General features: G+C 53.7%; 2 protein-coding genes across 3 annotated transcripts; one reads left to right on the top strand and one right to left on the bottom strand.

The window, feature by feature from the left end:
* Window positions 1–1,044: 1,044 nt before the first annotated feature.
* On the bottom strand, window positions 1,045–3,981 carry SSNA1 (SS nuclear autoantigen 1). Its single transcript, XM_017835268.1, is given in 4 exon segments — window positions 1,045–1,203; window positions 1,206–1,257; window positions 3,647–3,846; window positions 3,924–3,981. Coding segments are annotated over 4 exon segments (378 nt in total). The 3' UTR covers window positions 1,045–1,135.
* Window positions 3,982–4,015: 34 nt separating this feature from the next.
* ANAPC2 (anaphase promoting complex subunit 2) lies at window positions 4,016–14,130 on the top strand. 2 transcript variants are annotated; one of them, XM_017835279.1, is made up of 13 exons: window positions 4,016–4,085; window positions 4,811–5,433; window positions 5,998–6,130; window positions 8,244–8,418; window positions 8,565–8,684; window positions 9,163–9,280; window positions 9,362–9,543; window positions 9,684–9,825; window positions 10,585–10,660; window positions 11,238–11,441; window positions 11,639–11,768; window positions 12,076–12,311; window positions 13,635–14,130. In XM_017835279.1, the coding sequence occupies exons 1-13, from the start codon at window positions 4,020–4,022 to the stop codon at window positions 13,845–13,847; spliced, it is 2,418 nt and encodes an 805-aa protein (XP_017690768.1). In that variant the 5' UTR covers window positions 4,016–4,019; the 3' UTR covers window positions 13,848–14,130. The 2 variants fall into 2 exon arrangements, with proteins under 2 accessions (XP_017690768.1, XP_017690769.1); XM_017835280.1 differs by having other exon boundaries at window positions 12,076–12,305; window positions 13,629–14,112.
* The last annotated feature ends 1,534 nt before the right edge of the window (window positions 14,131–15,664 follow it).

Genomic DNA, 15,664 nt, shown 5'->3' with positions numbered 1-15,664 from the left:
CACAGTCAGGATTAAATGTTAGTACATACCTACTTGTAGCTGTTCCCTTCTGTGCCTAAATACTTCTGGAAAGAGAACACACACACAGAAAAAGATGAGATACTCAGTAGTTTGTTAGATGTCGGCTGGAGGGGCCACAAAGGAACACTTGGCATCTCCTTGTCCTGTCCAGGCCAACTCAAGACCTGCTCCCTGCGTGACCTCCCAGGAGCAGGACGTGTCTGCAGTGCACCTGCCTGGGACATGACACAGGTACTGTGGAATTCCATGTGTTAAGGCTTCTCTTAATGAAATACTTCAGGACAAGGTGCTGAGACTGGGGTAGAATGAGGGAAAATGCAAGGAAAATTTAAGGGGTAAGTTCTCAGCTGTGTGGAGTTAAACACTGCCCACAGCCAAAGACCAGGGACTGTGTTTGAAGAAAAGTTTTTTCGCAGCTTTTTTAGCAGGAAAGGTCCCAGTGAGCATCCTTCCCTGTGGAAAAGCCCAGGTCAGTTTAAGGCAGCTCTGTTTGTAGAGTCACAGCTTAGCAAAACTGCAGGTGGTAAGGCAAAAGCTGCTTTCAGCTCAAGTTGGGGACAAGGTGTCTGAACTAGTCCTGACTTCGTTCTGCTTTGGATCAACGAGGAATGCTAAAGCCAACAATATCCTGCAGCTTGTTCCCCTGACCTCAGCCAGCTGAAACACTGCTCTGGCACTCGGTGTGCTGTCCTCTGAGTTAATTCAGTGCCTGCAGCCCCGTGGGCAGGACAGGCTCAGGAGGTGGGGGATGCAGCACGTGCTGCCCTGTGTGCTGCTGGCTCCTCTGCTCCTTCCTACCTCACCCCAGCTCTGCTCTGATCCCTGTCTGTGCCAGGTACCCTGAGCTCACTCCTGGCAGGGCAAGGTGAGTGCTGTTCTGAGGGCAGAAGCAGCTTCAGGATCACTGTGCTCAAAATAAAGGGTATTTTTTTTTGTACATGCCTACCCTCATCTCTAACACTTGAGGATCAGCTTTAGTGGATCTCTAATACCAAAGCACATCTGAAAGGAAAATTTACTTCTGCAAAACAAAGGCTTTTATTAAATGTGGTGTCCTTGTACCAGAACAGCAGCTGTCCCAGACCAGCAGGACTTCCCAGGCTGAAAATCAAGTTTAGGAACGCTTTTGTGGATGTGCTTGTTGTCCTAATGAACTGCTTTGTGGCTCACTGGCTTTACATCATTCCCACTTTCTTCCTTCAGGATATCTAGCAATGTCTGAGAATTGTCCAGTACCTGGGAAAGAAATAAAAATAGCTTATTTTTACATAACCTGTTTCTCTTATGAGTTCCCTTCAAGTTCAGCTGACCTGCCTTGCAGCAAGAGGAGTTCTCCAGCCCCTACAGTCCCTAATTCCTGGTGATGTATCATCCTGTAATGTTCCTGCAGGAATGTCTGTGGGGGAATTTCTCTGGTTTGTGCCCATATTCTGAATACAAAACACCTGAAGCAATTTATCTGTCTTGGAGCACAAGGCATAGAACTTCCCAAAGCAGACTAGGTTGAACTTCTGGGGTTTTTTTGGTTGGTTTGGGTTTTTTTTTGGTTGGTTGGTTGGGTCTTGTTAAGGGAGATGTTGATCCCTGGGCTTTTTAGATCAGTATTGTGTTCAGGTGACACAGTTTCAGCTCTATTCTGCTGTTAAAACTGCACATTTTGGGCTTCTGGCTTCAAGCCAGAACTCAACTCTACAGTGACCTTAAGTTAGACTAAATCTTTTATTAATTTTCTCCTATTTTTATCTTACAGTGCACATAATCTAACATCCCTGCTTACTGTGCTCTGGGCCACAAGAGGTTTAGGAGACCTGGCTGCCTGTCCATCTCACCAGTGCAAAATTTTAACATGGTGGACAATTGTAACAAAATGTGATAGCTGGGAGTCCCAAAGATCATTTTATGTTCTGTGAGTTTGTGGAAATCACTAAGTGGTCAGAGAGGAGCCAAAGGGAAGTGCCCAGCAGGACGAGGTGCTCATGGGGTCTTGCCATCCTGGAGGAAGGTGGAGTCCTGTGGGGACTGAGAAAAGCAAGGAGTGATCACAAACCAGTGCTGTACATCCCCAGGACAGGAACTCTGTTACTGGTTTCTGTTTGTAGGACACCTGCATCTCCTCCTCACCACCTCTTTATACCTCCTGTGAGTTCCTTTCAATAAACAGGAATTCATTTGTAGGCTGGGGGTGTGACTGGGATCTCTGGTAAGGTTTCTTTTCAAAGGGGCTGTTTGTGTACCTTTACAATGCAATTTTTAAGCTGTTAATTTTTTATGTGAGTTTCCCCCTTCACTTCAAACCATCAGGTCTTGAAGCAGGCTGAGGAAACAGCTCCAGCCTCACCTGAAAAATAACTGTCATGGAAAAGTACTGACTTTGGGAGAGGAAGAGGAGCTGACACAGAGTAGTTGATAACGTTCAAAAAGCAAATGGGAGAAGGAGAAGACAGCAGCTAATAGGGGTTTCCTTCTGGCCCAAACTGCCCTGTCACCAACAGAAGGAAAATTGCTACTTATCTGCAAGTAGTCTGGAAAGATCCTTTTCTAAAAATAAAAAGCTGGTGGGTGTGTAATGTAGAAGTGACTTCAGCTGTGATCCTTCATGTGGGATCAGGCAACCCCTGCCTGGCAGTTTACAAGTCCACAAACAGTGAAAGGGTAGAGCTGTCCCAGGAGCTGAAATGACAGCACCAGTCCACAGTTTGCTCCTTCCCACCCTCTACTGCCCCAACATTTTGACTCTTAATGACGTTATTATATTAAAGATGAAAGAAACTACACTAAATGTTGGGCAGAAAGAGTGTCAGGGCAACAGCTCCATCAGCACTGTTGTTACCTGCATGAATTCATAGGCTTCTGGGTCAGTGCCCTGCCTCTGGTTTCCTCCTTTTCCCCAAACGATGGGTGTGAGAGGGTTGCTTTTAGGGGTCTGTTTCAAGGACCACTTTGACGTGTTACAACAATAAGATTTGCCCACAAACAACACCAAAACTAATCCCAATCCAACTCAACCCCCTTGTGACCAGGGTGTGTGTGCATGTCCCAAGCAGCAGCTGAGGCAGTTGATTCATCGAGGTGCTGCAGACAGACCTTCAGACAAAAGCAGCTCCTGAGTTCACAGGATCACAGAACACCCTGAGCTGGAAGGGACCCACAGGGACCATCGAGTCCTGGCCCTGCACAGACACCCCAACAATCCCACCCTGTCCCTCAGGAGCGCTGTCCCCATGCTCATTGAGCTCTGGCAGCCTTGGGGCCTAAACCTCCCCTGACACAACATTAGGTTGGATATTAGGAGAAGGTTCTTCCCCCAAAGGTTGTTTGGATACTGCCCAGGCTCCCCAGGGCAGTGGGCACAGCCCCAAGGCTGCCAGAGCTCCAGGAGGGTTTGGACAACGCTGTGAGGGACAGGGTGGGATTGTTGGGGTGTCTGTGCAGGGCCAGGGGTTGGACTGGATGATCCCTGTGGGTCCCTTCCAGCTGGGCATATTCTGTGATTCTGGATTCCACGATCCCCTCGGGTTGCGGAGAGCAGAGATCGGTGCCGTCCCTCCGCTTCTCCGGAGGATGTTATCCCTCAGCGGGGTCTCTGCCCGGCCCCGGCACACCCCGCCGTGCTGCCCCTCCGTACCTGCCCGGAGGCCGCCTCGGTCTCGGCGATGGTGCGGTCGATGTTGGCGCGGGCTGCCCGGAGCCCCGCCAGGCTCTCGCTGGTGTCGGCCAAGCGCCGGGCCAGCGCCGCCATCCGCGCCTGCAGCCGGGCCCGCTCCGCCTCCTCCGCCCGGATCCGCCCGCTCAGCTCGTCCCGCCGGGCGCGGAGCTCCGACAGCCCTGCGGGGCGGCACCGACCGTCACACGGGCCCGGCCCGGCCCCCGGCCCTGCCCCGCCTGGCCCCGGCCCCGCTCACCCTTCCGCAGCGCCCGGCGCTGCCCCCGCAGCGCGGCCCCGGCCCCGGCCCCGCTCATCGCCGCTCCGCCCCTTCCTGCGGCCCGGCCCGGCCCGCATGGAGCTCTCGGCCGCCTGGCACACGCTCAGCACCGCGCTGGTGCCGCCCGCCGCGCTGGGGCTGGTGAGGGGGACCGGAGGGCCCTCAGGGGGCCCAGAGCTCCCTCGGCACCCACCCGGGGGGCTCCGGCCTCGACCCCTCCCCGGCCGGGCCCCTCCGCCCCCGGGCCCGCGGGGCGGGCGGAGCCGTCGGGGCTGAGGGAGGAACGGCCCGAGCCGCCGGGGTTGTGCGGGGGGAGAGGGGAAGGGGCGCCTGGGGTGTGCGGGTGGTGTCTCCTGGGGGCTGTCGGGGTCCCGGGGTCCAGCCGGCCCCTCTCCCCATCACCCCAGCCAGGAGAGGGATGTGCCCAAAGGGGCGCAGCTTCCCCGGGCCGAGCTGCTGATCTGCTCTGCTCGCTCCCCGAGGGAGCTGGCGTTGGCCAGGGAAGTGTTTTGCTCCAGAGCTTGGCCGTGAGGAAAGGTTTTACCTCAGTACCTGGCCGTAGAGAAGGTTTTTGCCCCACAGTGTGGCGTTTTCAGGCACCCAAGGGTGACTCGCAGCATTCCCTCCAGGATGTGTGTCCTGCAGCAGCCACCAGCAGGGACAGCGATGGATGGATGGATGGATGGATGGATGGATGATGGATGATGAATGGATGTGTGCGGGTGTGAGCCCTGGGAGGTGGGCGCTGGGCTTCCAGCAGTGGGCTGAGACCCTGTCAGGCATCCACCAGGTGCTGTTTGGCAGCAGAGTCCGTGTGTGTTCCATCAAATGCCGAACTCAGTGTCCCCCTGCCCTTTCCTTTCCAGGCAGCCCCCAGGCCCGAGGCTGCGGGGCCGCTGCAGGATGCGGAGCTCCGGGCAGCCCTGGACGTGCTGCAGTGCTATGACCTGCACTCGGTGGTAGAGGAGTGGTTCATCGAGGTGCTGCAGACAGACCTGCAGGCAAATATCGGCCCCGAGTTCTGGAAGTGTGTCATCCAGTATGAGAACGCGGCCGAGGAGCCCCAGTGTGCCGCGCTCCTCCTGGATGCCTTCAGTCGGCTCAAGAGCCGCCTGGAGCCCTACCTGAACAGCCTGGAGCTCCTGGAGGAGTGGACCAAGGCGGGCCTGCTCCTGGGCACAGGTGCTCAGACGCTGCGAGAGAAGGTCTACACCATGTTCAAGGCTATCCTCTTCTTCACCACGACCAAATCCTTCCAGGAAATGATCCAGCAGTTCTACAGCCGCACTTTCAGGATCTACATGCGGCAGTGGAAGAAGGGAGAGGATGGAACTACTGAGTGTGAGAGCAGCATGAGTGAGACCGAGCAGGAGAGCGACACGGAGGAGGGTGGGGGAGAGGGCTCGCTGTGCCCAGGCTGCAGCAGCAAGAGGGAGCAGTGCTGGTGCCCCGAAGCCATGGAGCAGTTTCAGCAGCTCAATGACATCCTGTACGTATGGCACGGGGTGGTGGCTGTCACTGGGAACAAGGGAGGGTCTGGATGGGGAGCAGCAGCAGGTTTACTGATCCCTGGGAACCTGAGGAGTTGTGTGTGAGGTCAAGCTGTGTCATAGTACTGGGTAGAGAACCTAACACAGCTGGTTTCCAACTGGTGGTTGAACTGGAGCAGATCTTTAGACAGAAAGTTCCTCTCCCTGGATATGAGAATATTTTGCTCTTGCTCTGAGGCCCTCTGACCACAAAGAAACAAACTGGTGGAAGGTGTCCCTGCCTATGACAGGGGGTTGTACTAGATGATCTTTAAGGTCCCTTTCTACCCCAACCTCTATGAAACTCTTCTAAAAAGCTTTTGATGGCTAGAGAAAAATGTTTGTAAGGAAGATTGGACAGCAGTAGTGTCATGTGTTACGTATTTAGTGCATCTCTGTGGGCTATCAGAGCATTTGAACCTGTGGAGTGTACAGGGGGGAAGGTGCCCTCAGGTTTTAGATTTTCTTCATTTGCTTGTACCTTTGCTCCCACACGCTCCTGATGGGTCACTCTGTGTCCGTAGGCGCCGGCTGAATTTGCTGGAGAGGGTGAGTGCTGATGCTGTCACCACCATCCTGCACAGGATGATCGAGGAGAGGATGGAGCAGCGGTGCCGGGGGGAGTACGAGCACTCCTTCCTCAATGAGTTCCAGGAGGTAAGGCAGGGCTGTGGGCAGCAAGGGCCCTTCCTTTGGAGATGTGCAGCTGCTGTTGGTTCAGCAGCTCAGGCTTAAAGCAGATTCCACCTGAAAACACCTGGTCCAGGGCTGTGACTTCCACCATCCTGGGCAGGAAAGGTGGTTTAAACTCTCCATTCTGATTGCTGCTGGAGGGAAAGGTTTGCTCTGACCTGTGCACAGTAGACAGTTGTATTTTACCTTGTCCACAGTAACGAGGGAATTTCTGTGGTTCCAGTTTACAAAATCCACAAGTACCACCTGGCCTGCAGAGGACCCTCCCTCTGTGTAGGTGAGCCCACAACTAGAATTTGTGTGGCTGTTTTCTGTCCCACTCACAGTTCCCCTGTAAAATAGGAAGCGAGGATGAGAGAGGATACTCTGGTATTGATCTCACCAGTGGCCACAAGGAGAATTAAAATATTTCTTTGCAACTGCCCACTTGCTTTGCTGCCACTTAAACCAAATTTACGTGAGGCTGTTTACCACTATGACCTTAAAATAAAATTCTCTGGGTTATGGCTCTTCCAGGACACAGTCCTGTGCTCTGTGTCCCTCAGTCATGACCTTGCCTTTGCCTGTGTCAGAGAACAAGGTGTGCAGCCAGGTTGCCATACAGGCCAAACCATGGTAGCTGCCCTGGTTCCCTCACTGTTTGCCAGGCCCACTGTTTTTGTTGCCTGCAAACATGAGGAGTCATTTTGTGTTTACTTCCCTTCAGTAGCTCTGCAACACTTTCTTTACTGCACCTCGTATGAAATGCTTTTGGATGAGCTGGAGATTGTTTAAGGATATTTTAAGGGCATCAGACAAAATGCAGCTGCATTCTGCTCATCAGACATTGCAGAAGGTCCCCTTGCTCCCACCTCTTTGGAAGGGCCAGTGTGTTTGGCCACAGAATATTGGAGCGTGTCAGAATTAGGAAGAGACAATTTTAAGAAAAAATGAAAGCACAAGCCTGCAATCTAAAGGTAAAATAGGAGAAGTCTGAGAAACAGGTTGCTCTGAAAGTACAGGTGCTGAGGGCAAAACCCATTGCAGACACAGCAGCAGCTGCCTGGAGTGTCAGTTTGCAATCAGGCTGTAACAGGAGCACTTGGAGAAGATAAACCACAGGAAGAATGGGTTGGTTTGATAGTAATTCCTTAACATCGAGTTGTTTTTTTCAGTTATAGTCCCATCCTTTTGTCCTTTAGGAGAATTCTTTATCAGCTTCTCCACAGTTGTGCCCAGGTCGATGCCCAGGTGTTGGCAGCTCTCAGGTTCATCCTGCCTTGTCACTGGCAGAACTTGTGCATTCCTTCAGTGTTTCCTCAGTTGAGTAGATAATTAAAAATGAGCACCAGCAAAACAGACCTTGACTTAGCATTTTTCTTTCAGGCTGTCAGAATCTGCTTATTAAAAAAATATTAATATCTATTAGCTGTTAATACTCAAATACTATCCCAGGAAGTACCATATATTTGCCACCATAATGGGAAAAAACCACATTTCTGGGTATTGTAGTTGAACACCTTTGAAATTTGACAATTACACATTTCTCTGTAGAAAATTAAATCTCAAATATAAAAAGATAACCTTCTGATGCTTTCTGTTCAGGTTTTTATTTTATAATTCAGTGACTAGGTTGGTATTTGAGGTTTCAAGTGCCTGAGTTTGGCTGGGTGTCTGTGAGCCCTTGGGATGGCTTGTTTGCTTTTCACTGATTTCAGGAACCATAGAAATTTTGGGCCAAGGGTGGTGTGATGGGCAACTTGTTAAATTTCTCATGAATGGGATAGTTCTGCAAATATAGAATGGAATAGTCTGCAAGTTTTGGAATATACCCTGTCCTTTTTGGAGCCCAGAGCCTGTGCACAGTCCTCAGTCACCCCTTGTCTTCTCACACACACCTGCACAGTCCATATCCTGGATCTTTAGTTGAAGTCCCAGTTATTTCAGCTGGGCTTTCTCCAGCTCTAACCCAGGCTGGGATAGATTTGGAGAGCATCTGAGGGTGATGGTGTCCTTGTTCCTGCTGGCTGTGTTGGTGCCTCGGGTGGGTTGAGTGTGGGACATGTGTTCACACGTGTGTCTCCCTCTCCTCGTGCAGTGGATTGAGAAGGTGATTGGCTGGCTCAGCAGGGTGTTCCTGCAGGATGGGCCCTTGGCACGCTCCTCCCCAGAAGCCAGCAGCACCCTGAAACGCTGGAGGTGCCACGTCCAGAGGTTCTTCTACCGCATCTACGCCAGCATGCGCATCGAGGAGCTCTTCAGCATCATCCGAGGTAGGGTGGCCCAGCCAGTGCTCATTCACCCTTGGGCTGGGCCTGGGTGGATGACAGACCTGTCTGCACCCCCTGAGGGGCCACGCTGCCTCCTCGTGCCTCCCCTCGGAGCATGGCCCTGCTCCTGCTCACTGCTGGCTTTGCAGATTTCCCGGAGTCGAAGCCAGCTGTGGAGGACCTCAAGTTCTGCCTGGAAAGGACTAACCAGAGGCAGCAGCTGCTCAGCTCCCTGAAAAGTGCTCTGGAAATGCGACTTCTGCATCCTGGTGGGTTTGACATCCCTGCCTGTGTCCTGACCCTGTGGGGAGCCTGGGCACGAGCAGGGATCTGCTGGGAGCCAGTCTGGTTTCCTCTTTGGTGGCGAGAGGCAGTCGCTGTGCCCGTGGCACGCTCTCCGTGTTCCAGTGGGCATGGGCAGCAGCAGCTCATTGCATCCCAGCCCCTTTCAGCCTCAGTTTTACAGTAGGGTCAGGAGCTGAGCTAGAAGTTTAGCTTTGGTCCAGGTGGGCAAAGGCTTCTTTGCTGTGTGTGGTCTGAGTTCCTGACACCGTGTCAGGGCTCAGCTCTGAGCTGCATTTATGGTTGGATCTGTTTTCTCAGACATTTTCGGATCTCTCCTGTTGCCTGGGGCAGCAGGGCAGGAATGCTTTCTCCTCTGACACCACAGGTCAAACAGAGGGTTTGGACCATCCAAGCCCTTAGTCTGTGCTTCAAGGCTCTGACTCCCTCTGCTCTCCTCTCTAGGAGTCAACACATCCGACATCATCACTCTCTATATCTCGGCCATCAAGGCCTTGCGGGAGCTGGATCCTTCCATGGTTATCCTGGAGGTTGCCTGTGAGCCCATCAGGAAGTATCTGAGGTAAGAGGCGTGCTGGGCAGTCTGACACATCCCCGTTCCCTCCCCTCCCTTCACTTGCCCCGTGTCTCTTGCCCTTGGCAGGACTCGGGATGACACAGTGCGCCAGATCGTGGCCGGTCTCACCGGGGATGCTGAGGGCTCCGGTGACCTGGCAAACGAGCTCTCCAAAGCTGACCCTGTGACCCTGGAGAATGGCCAGGAGAGTGATGATGACATCTCAGAGCCAGGGGACTGGGTTCCTGACCCGGTTGATGCAGATCCAGGTGTGATGCCAAGCCCAGGAGTCCTGGCAGCCTGGGAGGCTGAATTCAGAGGGCCAGCTCGTTTGCTGGTCCTCTGCAGCTGAGCTGGGCTGGGGAAGGTCTCTGTTAATCTCCCACTGTTGTCTGCTGGATTCCAATAGGAAAATCGAGCTCCAAGCGTCGTTCCTCAGACATCATCAGCCTGCTGGTGAGCATCTATGGCAGCAAGGACCTGTTCATCAACGAGTACCGCACGCTTCTGGCCGACCGGCTGCTGCATCAGTTCAACTACAGTGCTGAGAGGTGAGGCCTCACTGCCCACCCCCAGCGCTTCTCATGGGAAAGTCACCTGGGTTTTCTTCTGTCTGCTGTCCGAAGGATAACACCTTCAGACCTCAGTCCTGTCAATGGCTCTTTGTGGAGCCAGGAATGTCTTTGGCCATTTCTTTTGCAGCTCTGTGTCTAGAATTCCATGTGCTCGCCTCTTCTCGGGCTGCTTCCTGCCCAGTCCTGCCCTTGGCTTGTGCTAATGCAGCAGTGCGTAGGAAATTGGAGGCACACACACCCTCTTAGCTCCATCCCATGTGTTGTGGTGGCCCTCCCAAATGGAAGGGATGGGAAGGTCTGTGTTTCTGAAACACGGGAAGTTCCACCCGAACATGAGCAAGAACTTCTTTACTGTGAGGTGACTGAGCACTGGAATAGGCTGCAGAGAGAGTGTGGGGTCTCCATCCCTGCAGATATTCCAAATCCATCTGGACACAGTCCTAAGTGACTGCTCCAGGTGACCCTGCTTGAGCAGCAAGATCAGACTGGGTGACCTTCCATCCTGAACCATTCTGGGATTCGGTCTTCAGAAAGCTGCTGGCCTAGAAGAGGTGCCTTTCCTCACTTGGGTCCTGGGAGCCATCCTGGTCCGATAATGTGCCTTGCAAGGCTTCCTAGGAACAAGCACCCTTGTGCCAGGGACCCCCTTTTTTTGACTGTGTGGCAAGGGGTGGAGGCCAAGCCAGGCTTGTCCATCCCAGGGACCTGTGTCTGACCTGCTGTGTCTCTTGCCAGGGAAATCCGCAACGTGGAGCTGCTGAAGCTGCGGTTTGGTGAAGCTCAGATGCACTTTTGTGAAGTCATGTTAAAAGTAACTTCCTTTTTTATTTTTAAATTCAAGTCCAGGGTGTTTGAGCCCATTGAGGGAGAGGAGGGACTTGAGGAGTGTCACAAAAAGGGTCTTTTAGGAAAGTGGGGGCCCCAGAAGGCCAGTGAGGGGGCTCATTTGTGACAGGCAAAAGTGCTTTGAAATCATGTCTGGTTTTTAAGCTCTGTGGCTTGGATTGTCGACTCTGGGCAATGGTTGCTCTGGTCCTGTTGTCTCTCCTGCCCTTCCTGCAGTAGATTATCCTGGCATTGAAGAGTTGGGCTCTTCCAGCTTCTCTGGGGTTGGGACTCTGGAGTTTGATTCTCTTGGAGCAGTGTAGGAAGAACAGAGGTCAGGAGGGACTCCAGTGAAGGCTTGTGAGGAGTTGTGAGCCCTCCCTCAAATGTTTCTGAGTGTGTAGCCTTGTAGTCTTTCTGGTAGACACACGTGATCATGCCCTTTCCAGTTTCCCCCCTGTCACTTGGGCACAACGCTATTCCCCTTGTCTAAGCTTCTTCACTAAGGATTAGCGATGACTTGGAAGAGAAGGAGCCACCTCAGGTTCCTCTGGCTGTTCCAGGACATGGCTGACTCGCGGCGCATCAATGCCAACATCCGGGATGAGGAGGAGAAGCTCCCGGAGGAGGAGAGGCCCCCGTTCAGCCTCGTCGCCGTCATCCTGTCCAGTGAGTTCTGGCCACCGCTGAAAGAGGAGAAGCTGGAACTTCCAGAGCAGATCAAGGAAGCCATGGAAGCCTATTCCAAGAAGTATGAGAAGTTAAAGGTGAGGCCACCTTAACCCTCCTTTAAAAAGCTGCTCAGATTTTGTTACATAGCACGGTTTTGCAAAGTCCCCTTTGTCATCCTCTAGACCGTAGCTGTTAGTTTGCCCACGCCATTATGGTGACATTCAGAGTAACCCAGCACTTAGTGGTTCCTCCTGGGAGATCTGCTGTGAATGGCTGCTTCCCCCTTTTCCAGGCCATGAGGACCCTGAACTGGAAGTACCACCTGGGGCTGGTGAGCCTGGATGTGGAGCTGGCTGATCGCACCCTGTCCCTCTCCGTCTCTCCCGTTCACGCCGCCATCATTCTGCACTTCCAGACCAGGAGTGAGTGCTGTGCCACCCTGTCTGTGTGCTTCCTTGGGTGGGAAGGCCACGTTCCTCAGGTGGCTGAAGGCTCTGAGAGCCCTGGCAGCAGGACCCAGACTTGGTCCATGGGCTTGGATCTAGCCCAGGGCTCAGCCAGGTCTCCGTCACCCATCAGGGCTGCAGCTCCTCACCCTTCTGCTTTGGGCAGTGGCTGCACACAGCTGCTTGTTCCTGCCAGTGCCTCCCCAGCCTCTGACCCAGTCCTGGCATGCTGGGGCGTGGGCAGGTGTCCTGTTCTCCTCTCTGATCTCTGTGGTCTCTGCAGGCACCTGGACGCTGACAGAGCTGAGTGAGGTGCTCAAGGTGCCCGTGACGTCGCTGAAGCGCAAGATGACGCTGTGGCTGCAGCAGGGTGTCCTGAGGGAAGAGCCTGAGGGCACCTTCACTGTGATCGAGGAGGAGCAGAAGGACCAGGTGGAGAAGGTCGTTCTGATTGACAGTGACGAGGAGGGGGACTCTGCCATGGCCTCACAGGCCGACCAGAAGGAGGAGGAGCTGCAGGTACCTGGCCCTGTGTCTCGGCTGCTTGTGGAGCTGATGGGATGATGCAAAGTCCTGTTTGATATCTTTATTCAGTCCTGTTTGATATCTTTATTGATGATCTGGATGAGGGGATTGAGTCTACCCATAGACTCGATCTTGCAGATGACACCAAGTTGGAGCACAAGAGCTGTGAGGAGAGGCTGAGGGAGTGGGGGGGCTCAGCCTGGACAGGAGGAGGCTCAGGGGAGACCTCATCACTTCACTGTCTACAACTCCCTGCCAGGAGGGGGGAGCCGGGGGGGGTCGGGCTCTGCTGCCAGGAACCAGCAGCAGGACAAGAGGGCACAGCCTTGAGCTGCCCCAGGGCAGGTTTAGGTTGGCCATTGGGCAGAAGTTGTTTGCAGAGAGAGGGATCAGCCCTTGGAATGGGCTGCCCAGGGAGGGAGTGGAGTCCCCGTCCCTGGAGGGGTTTGAGCAGAGCCTGGATGTGGCATCAGTGCCATGGTCTGGGTGACAAGGTGGGGTTGGGTCAAGGGCTGGACTCGATGATCTCAGAGGTCTTTTCCAACCCAGTTGATTCTGTGATTCTGTGAAATATCCTGTAGGTTTGGGTTTGGGGAGTCTGACTTAAGATGATGGATTCAATTTGCACTTTGGATTTGCATTTTCCACTGCAAGTGGCTGAGTCCAGCCATGAGGGTTTGGGTTTTGAAGTGGGCATCCTTGGTTAAGGCTCACTGGTGCAGGTGCTGGATTGCAGCCTTCCCTCCAGACAAGTGTCTGGCTGCTGAGTCAGGGAACTTCTTGGACATCTCTAGGTCTCTTTTTTTCAGTTTAAAAAAAAAAAATCTGAGACATGATTTCATATTTGCAAATGGTCATAACTTGTTTGGATGCACCCCAGCACTTCTGGCTGCCCAAAAGGCTTACCCAGCACTAACAGCTGGATCTCTGCCTTCTCTGTGTTGTGGTTCTTGGACACTTCCAGTGCCTTTCCTGCCTGTGAATCATGTTTTGTGTGTTGTGCAACACTGGGGTGTCATACTGGTGTTCATCCACGGAGGGTCATGCTTGTGCTGCACGTCAGATCCTGCTTTACAGGATCACAGAGTCATCGAGGTTGGAAGAAACCTTCAGGATCATCTAGTCCAACTTTCTAGCTGTGTGTCCTTGGATATCCAAGTTGCTGTTCTTGGATATTCCCTGTTTAAAGACCACATGCTCATGGCTGAAGGCAGAACTTCCTGCCAGCTACAGCCCTGCCCTGCCTTTGGGATATGGGATATTTGCTTCACGGTGGAGGTGTCTGTGTGACTCACTGTTGCTTGTGTCCCTCTGCAGCTGTTCTGGACATACATCCAGGCCATGCTGACCAATCTGGAGAGCCTGTCCCTGGAGAGGATTCACAGCATGCTGAAGATGTTTGTGATGACAGGCCCCGTGGTGACCGAGATCGATATCCAGGAGCTGCAGGGTTTCCTCCAGAAGAAGGTCCGGGACCAGCAGCTCATCTTCTCAGGAGGGGTCTATCGCCTGCCCAAGAACTGCAACTAGACTGGCAGTGTCCCTGCTGCCCCCTCACCACCCTGCCCTGTGCCTGTGCTCCACTCTGGAGTGTCACCAGAGTATCACCAGCTCTTGTTGTCCTGCTGGGGGGTTTCTGTGCTCTGGGGGTTTGCTGTGCCCCCTTCCCCACACGGGGGTCGTTTTCCACAGCAGCAGCCTGGGCTGTGCACCCCACAACCTCTGGGCCTGCTCCCCACATTCCTTCCTGCTGAATGTCAGTGCCTGGGCCCACTTCACTGGTTAATAAAGAACAGCAGTCTTCTTTTTCCAACGGTGCCAATTCTTTGCTTTCCTCTTGGCATCAGCCAAAGGCAGGCAGGAAACTCCCCAGTCTGCTGGGCACCAGCTCCCTTTCCTTGGGTCTCCATCTGCAGCCCCAGGAGGTTTTGGGAGGGGGCTGTTGGCTCCAGCTGCTGTCTGGGGCTCTGTGTGTGGCTAAAGCAGTGTCTTGCAGCCGGGTGTGATGAGCAAGACCCTGCCCAAAAGCAAGTGTTGGTGCTGTCTCCTCTGGCTGAGGGAGTGGGGACAACTCCAGGGTCCCCTTGTCTGGGACTCTTAAATTGTGTGCAATGGTTTTATTGTGGGATGAAGAATGCTTCAGAGGGATGAGATGGAGCAGTTCTTCAGGGCAAGCTGGTTAGTCCTGAAGAAAAGTCAGTGGCTTATCCAGGCACTGGCAGGATTGCTCTGCCATGGCACAGATACCTGTGTGTCTCCCAGCACCATGGAGCTGCCCTGGGGCACATCCTCCTGGTGATCTTCAGAGCTGCACCACTGAGACCCACGAGGCAGTTGGATGGGATAATCCCTGAGCTCCTGGTTAAACATCCTGCCCCCCACCCAGGTATGGAGCTGTGGGTTTCAGGACTGTATTCCAACCCCACTCCGTAGTGTTGGGGCTTCCTCAGTCCTGGGTTTTGCTCATCAGGAGGAATGTGCTGGAGAAATCTGGCTTTTACTAAAAATTTGCTTTCTGTGAAGCCAACAACGAGTTTCCACAGCCCAAGGAGTCTGTCCTCTCCCGTGCTGAATCTTCTGTCCCAGCTTGTGGGCGCTGCAGCAGCTGGAACTGAGATACCACAGTGAAAACAAGGGAGCAGCCTGTGAGCCTGGCCTTGCATCCAGGGACTTGTGGAATGTAGAATCAGCCTGTATTTAGCTTTCAGCCTTGTTTTTCGGTCCCACCCTGTGGACACCCTTCCTGCAGCCACAGGCAGTGGGGTACAGCACTTCTCTCCCCCTTGGGCACGTTGGTGTTTTTTCCTACGTGGGGATCAGCTGTTTTTGTTCCCTGGTGGAACTTTGGCCCAGGCTGGTGGGGGGATGGCACTGGGAACTCTGCCATGTTCTGTTGTGAAGGTTAAAATGTTCCTTGTGCTGAAGGAGATCTGGTAATAACTGAATAAACCCCAGTCTGTGAACAGGGGGGATGTAACTCCAAGAAAGATAAAGAGCAGGGAAGGGATGGACATCCATGCCTGAGGAGCCCCACGGGCCCCTGGTAGGACACTGGATGTCATTTGAGGTTGGGTGGGGTGTCCAGGACACATCACTGGCCCCATCATCGCTGTGCCCAGCCTGGGATGGGGCTGGGTCATCCCTGGGACACACATTTTGGGGACCACATGTGGAACCACAGCTGCTTTAACCCCAGGCAGCTCCTGCTGCCTGCTCGGAGCTCCTGCAGTAGGTCCTGGGGGGCTTTCCCTTGCAGAAAACACCTCATGGGGACTCCACATTCCCTCAGGCTCCTCATGCCCTCGCTCAGCTCTTGCTCAGACCCTCACCCACCACTGAATAAACCC

Source organism: Lepidothrix coronata, unplaced genomic scaffold (assembly GCF_001604755.1).
Source record: "Lepidothrix coronata isolate B3197 unplaced genomic scaffold, Lepidothrix_coronata-1.0 Scaffold254, whole genome shotgun sequence".
In the NCBI taxonomy this organism is placed as follows: domain Eukaryota; kingdom Metazoa; phylum Chordata; class Aves; order Passeriformes; family Pipridae; genus Lepidothrix; species Lepidothrix coronata.
This window is presented reverse-complemented; position numbering and strand designations above follow the sequence as displayed.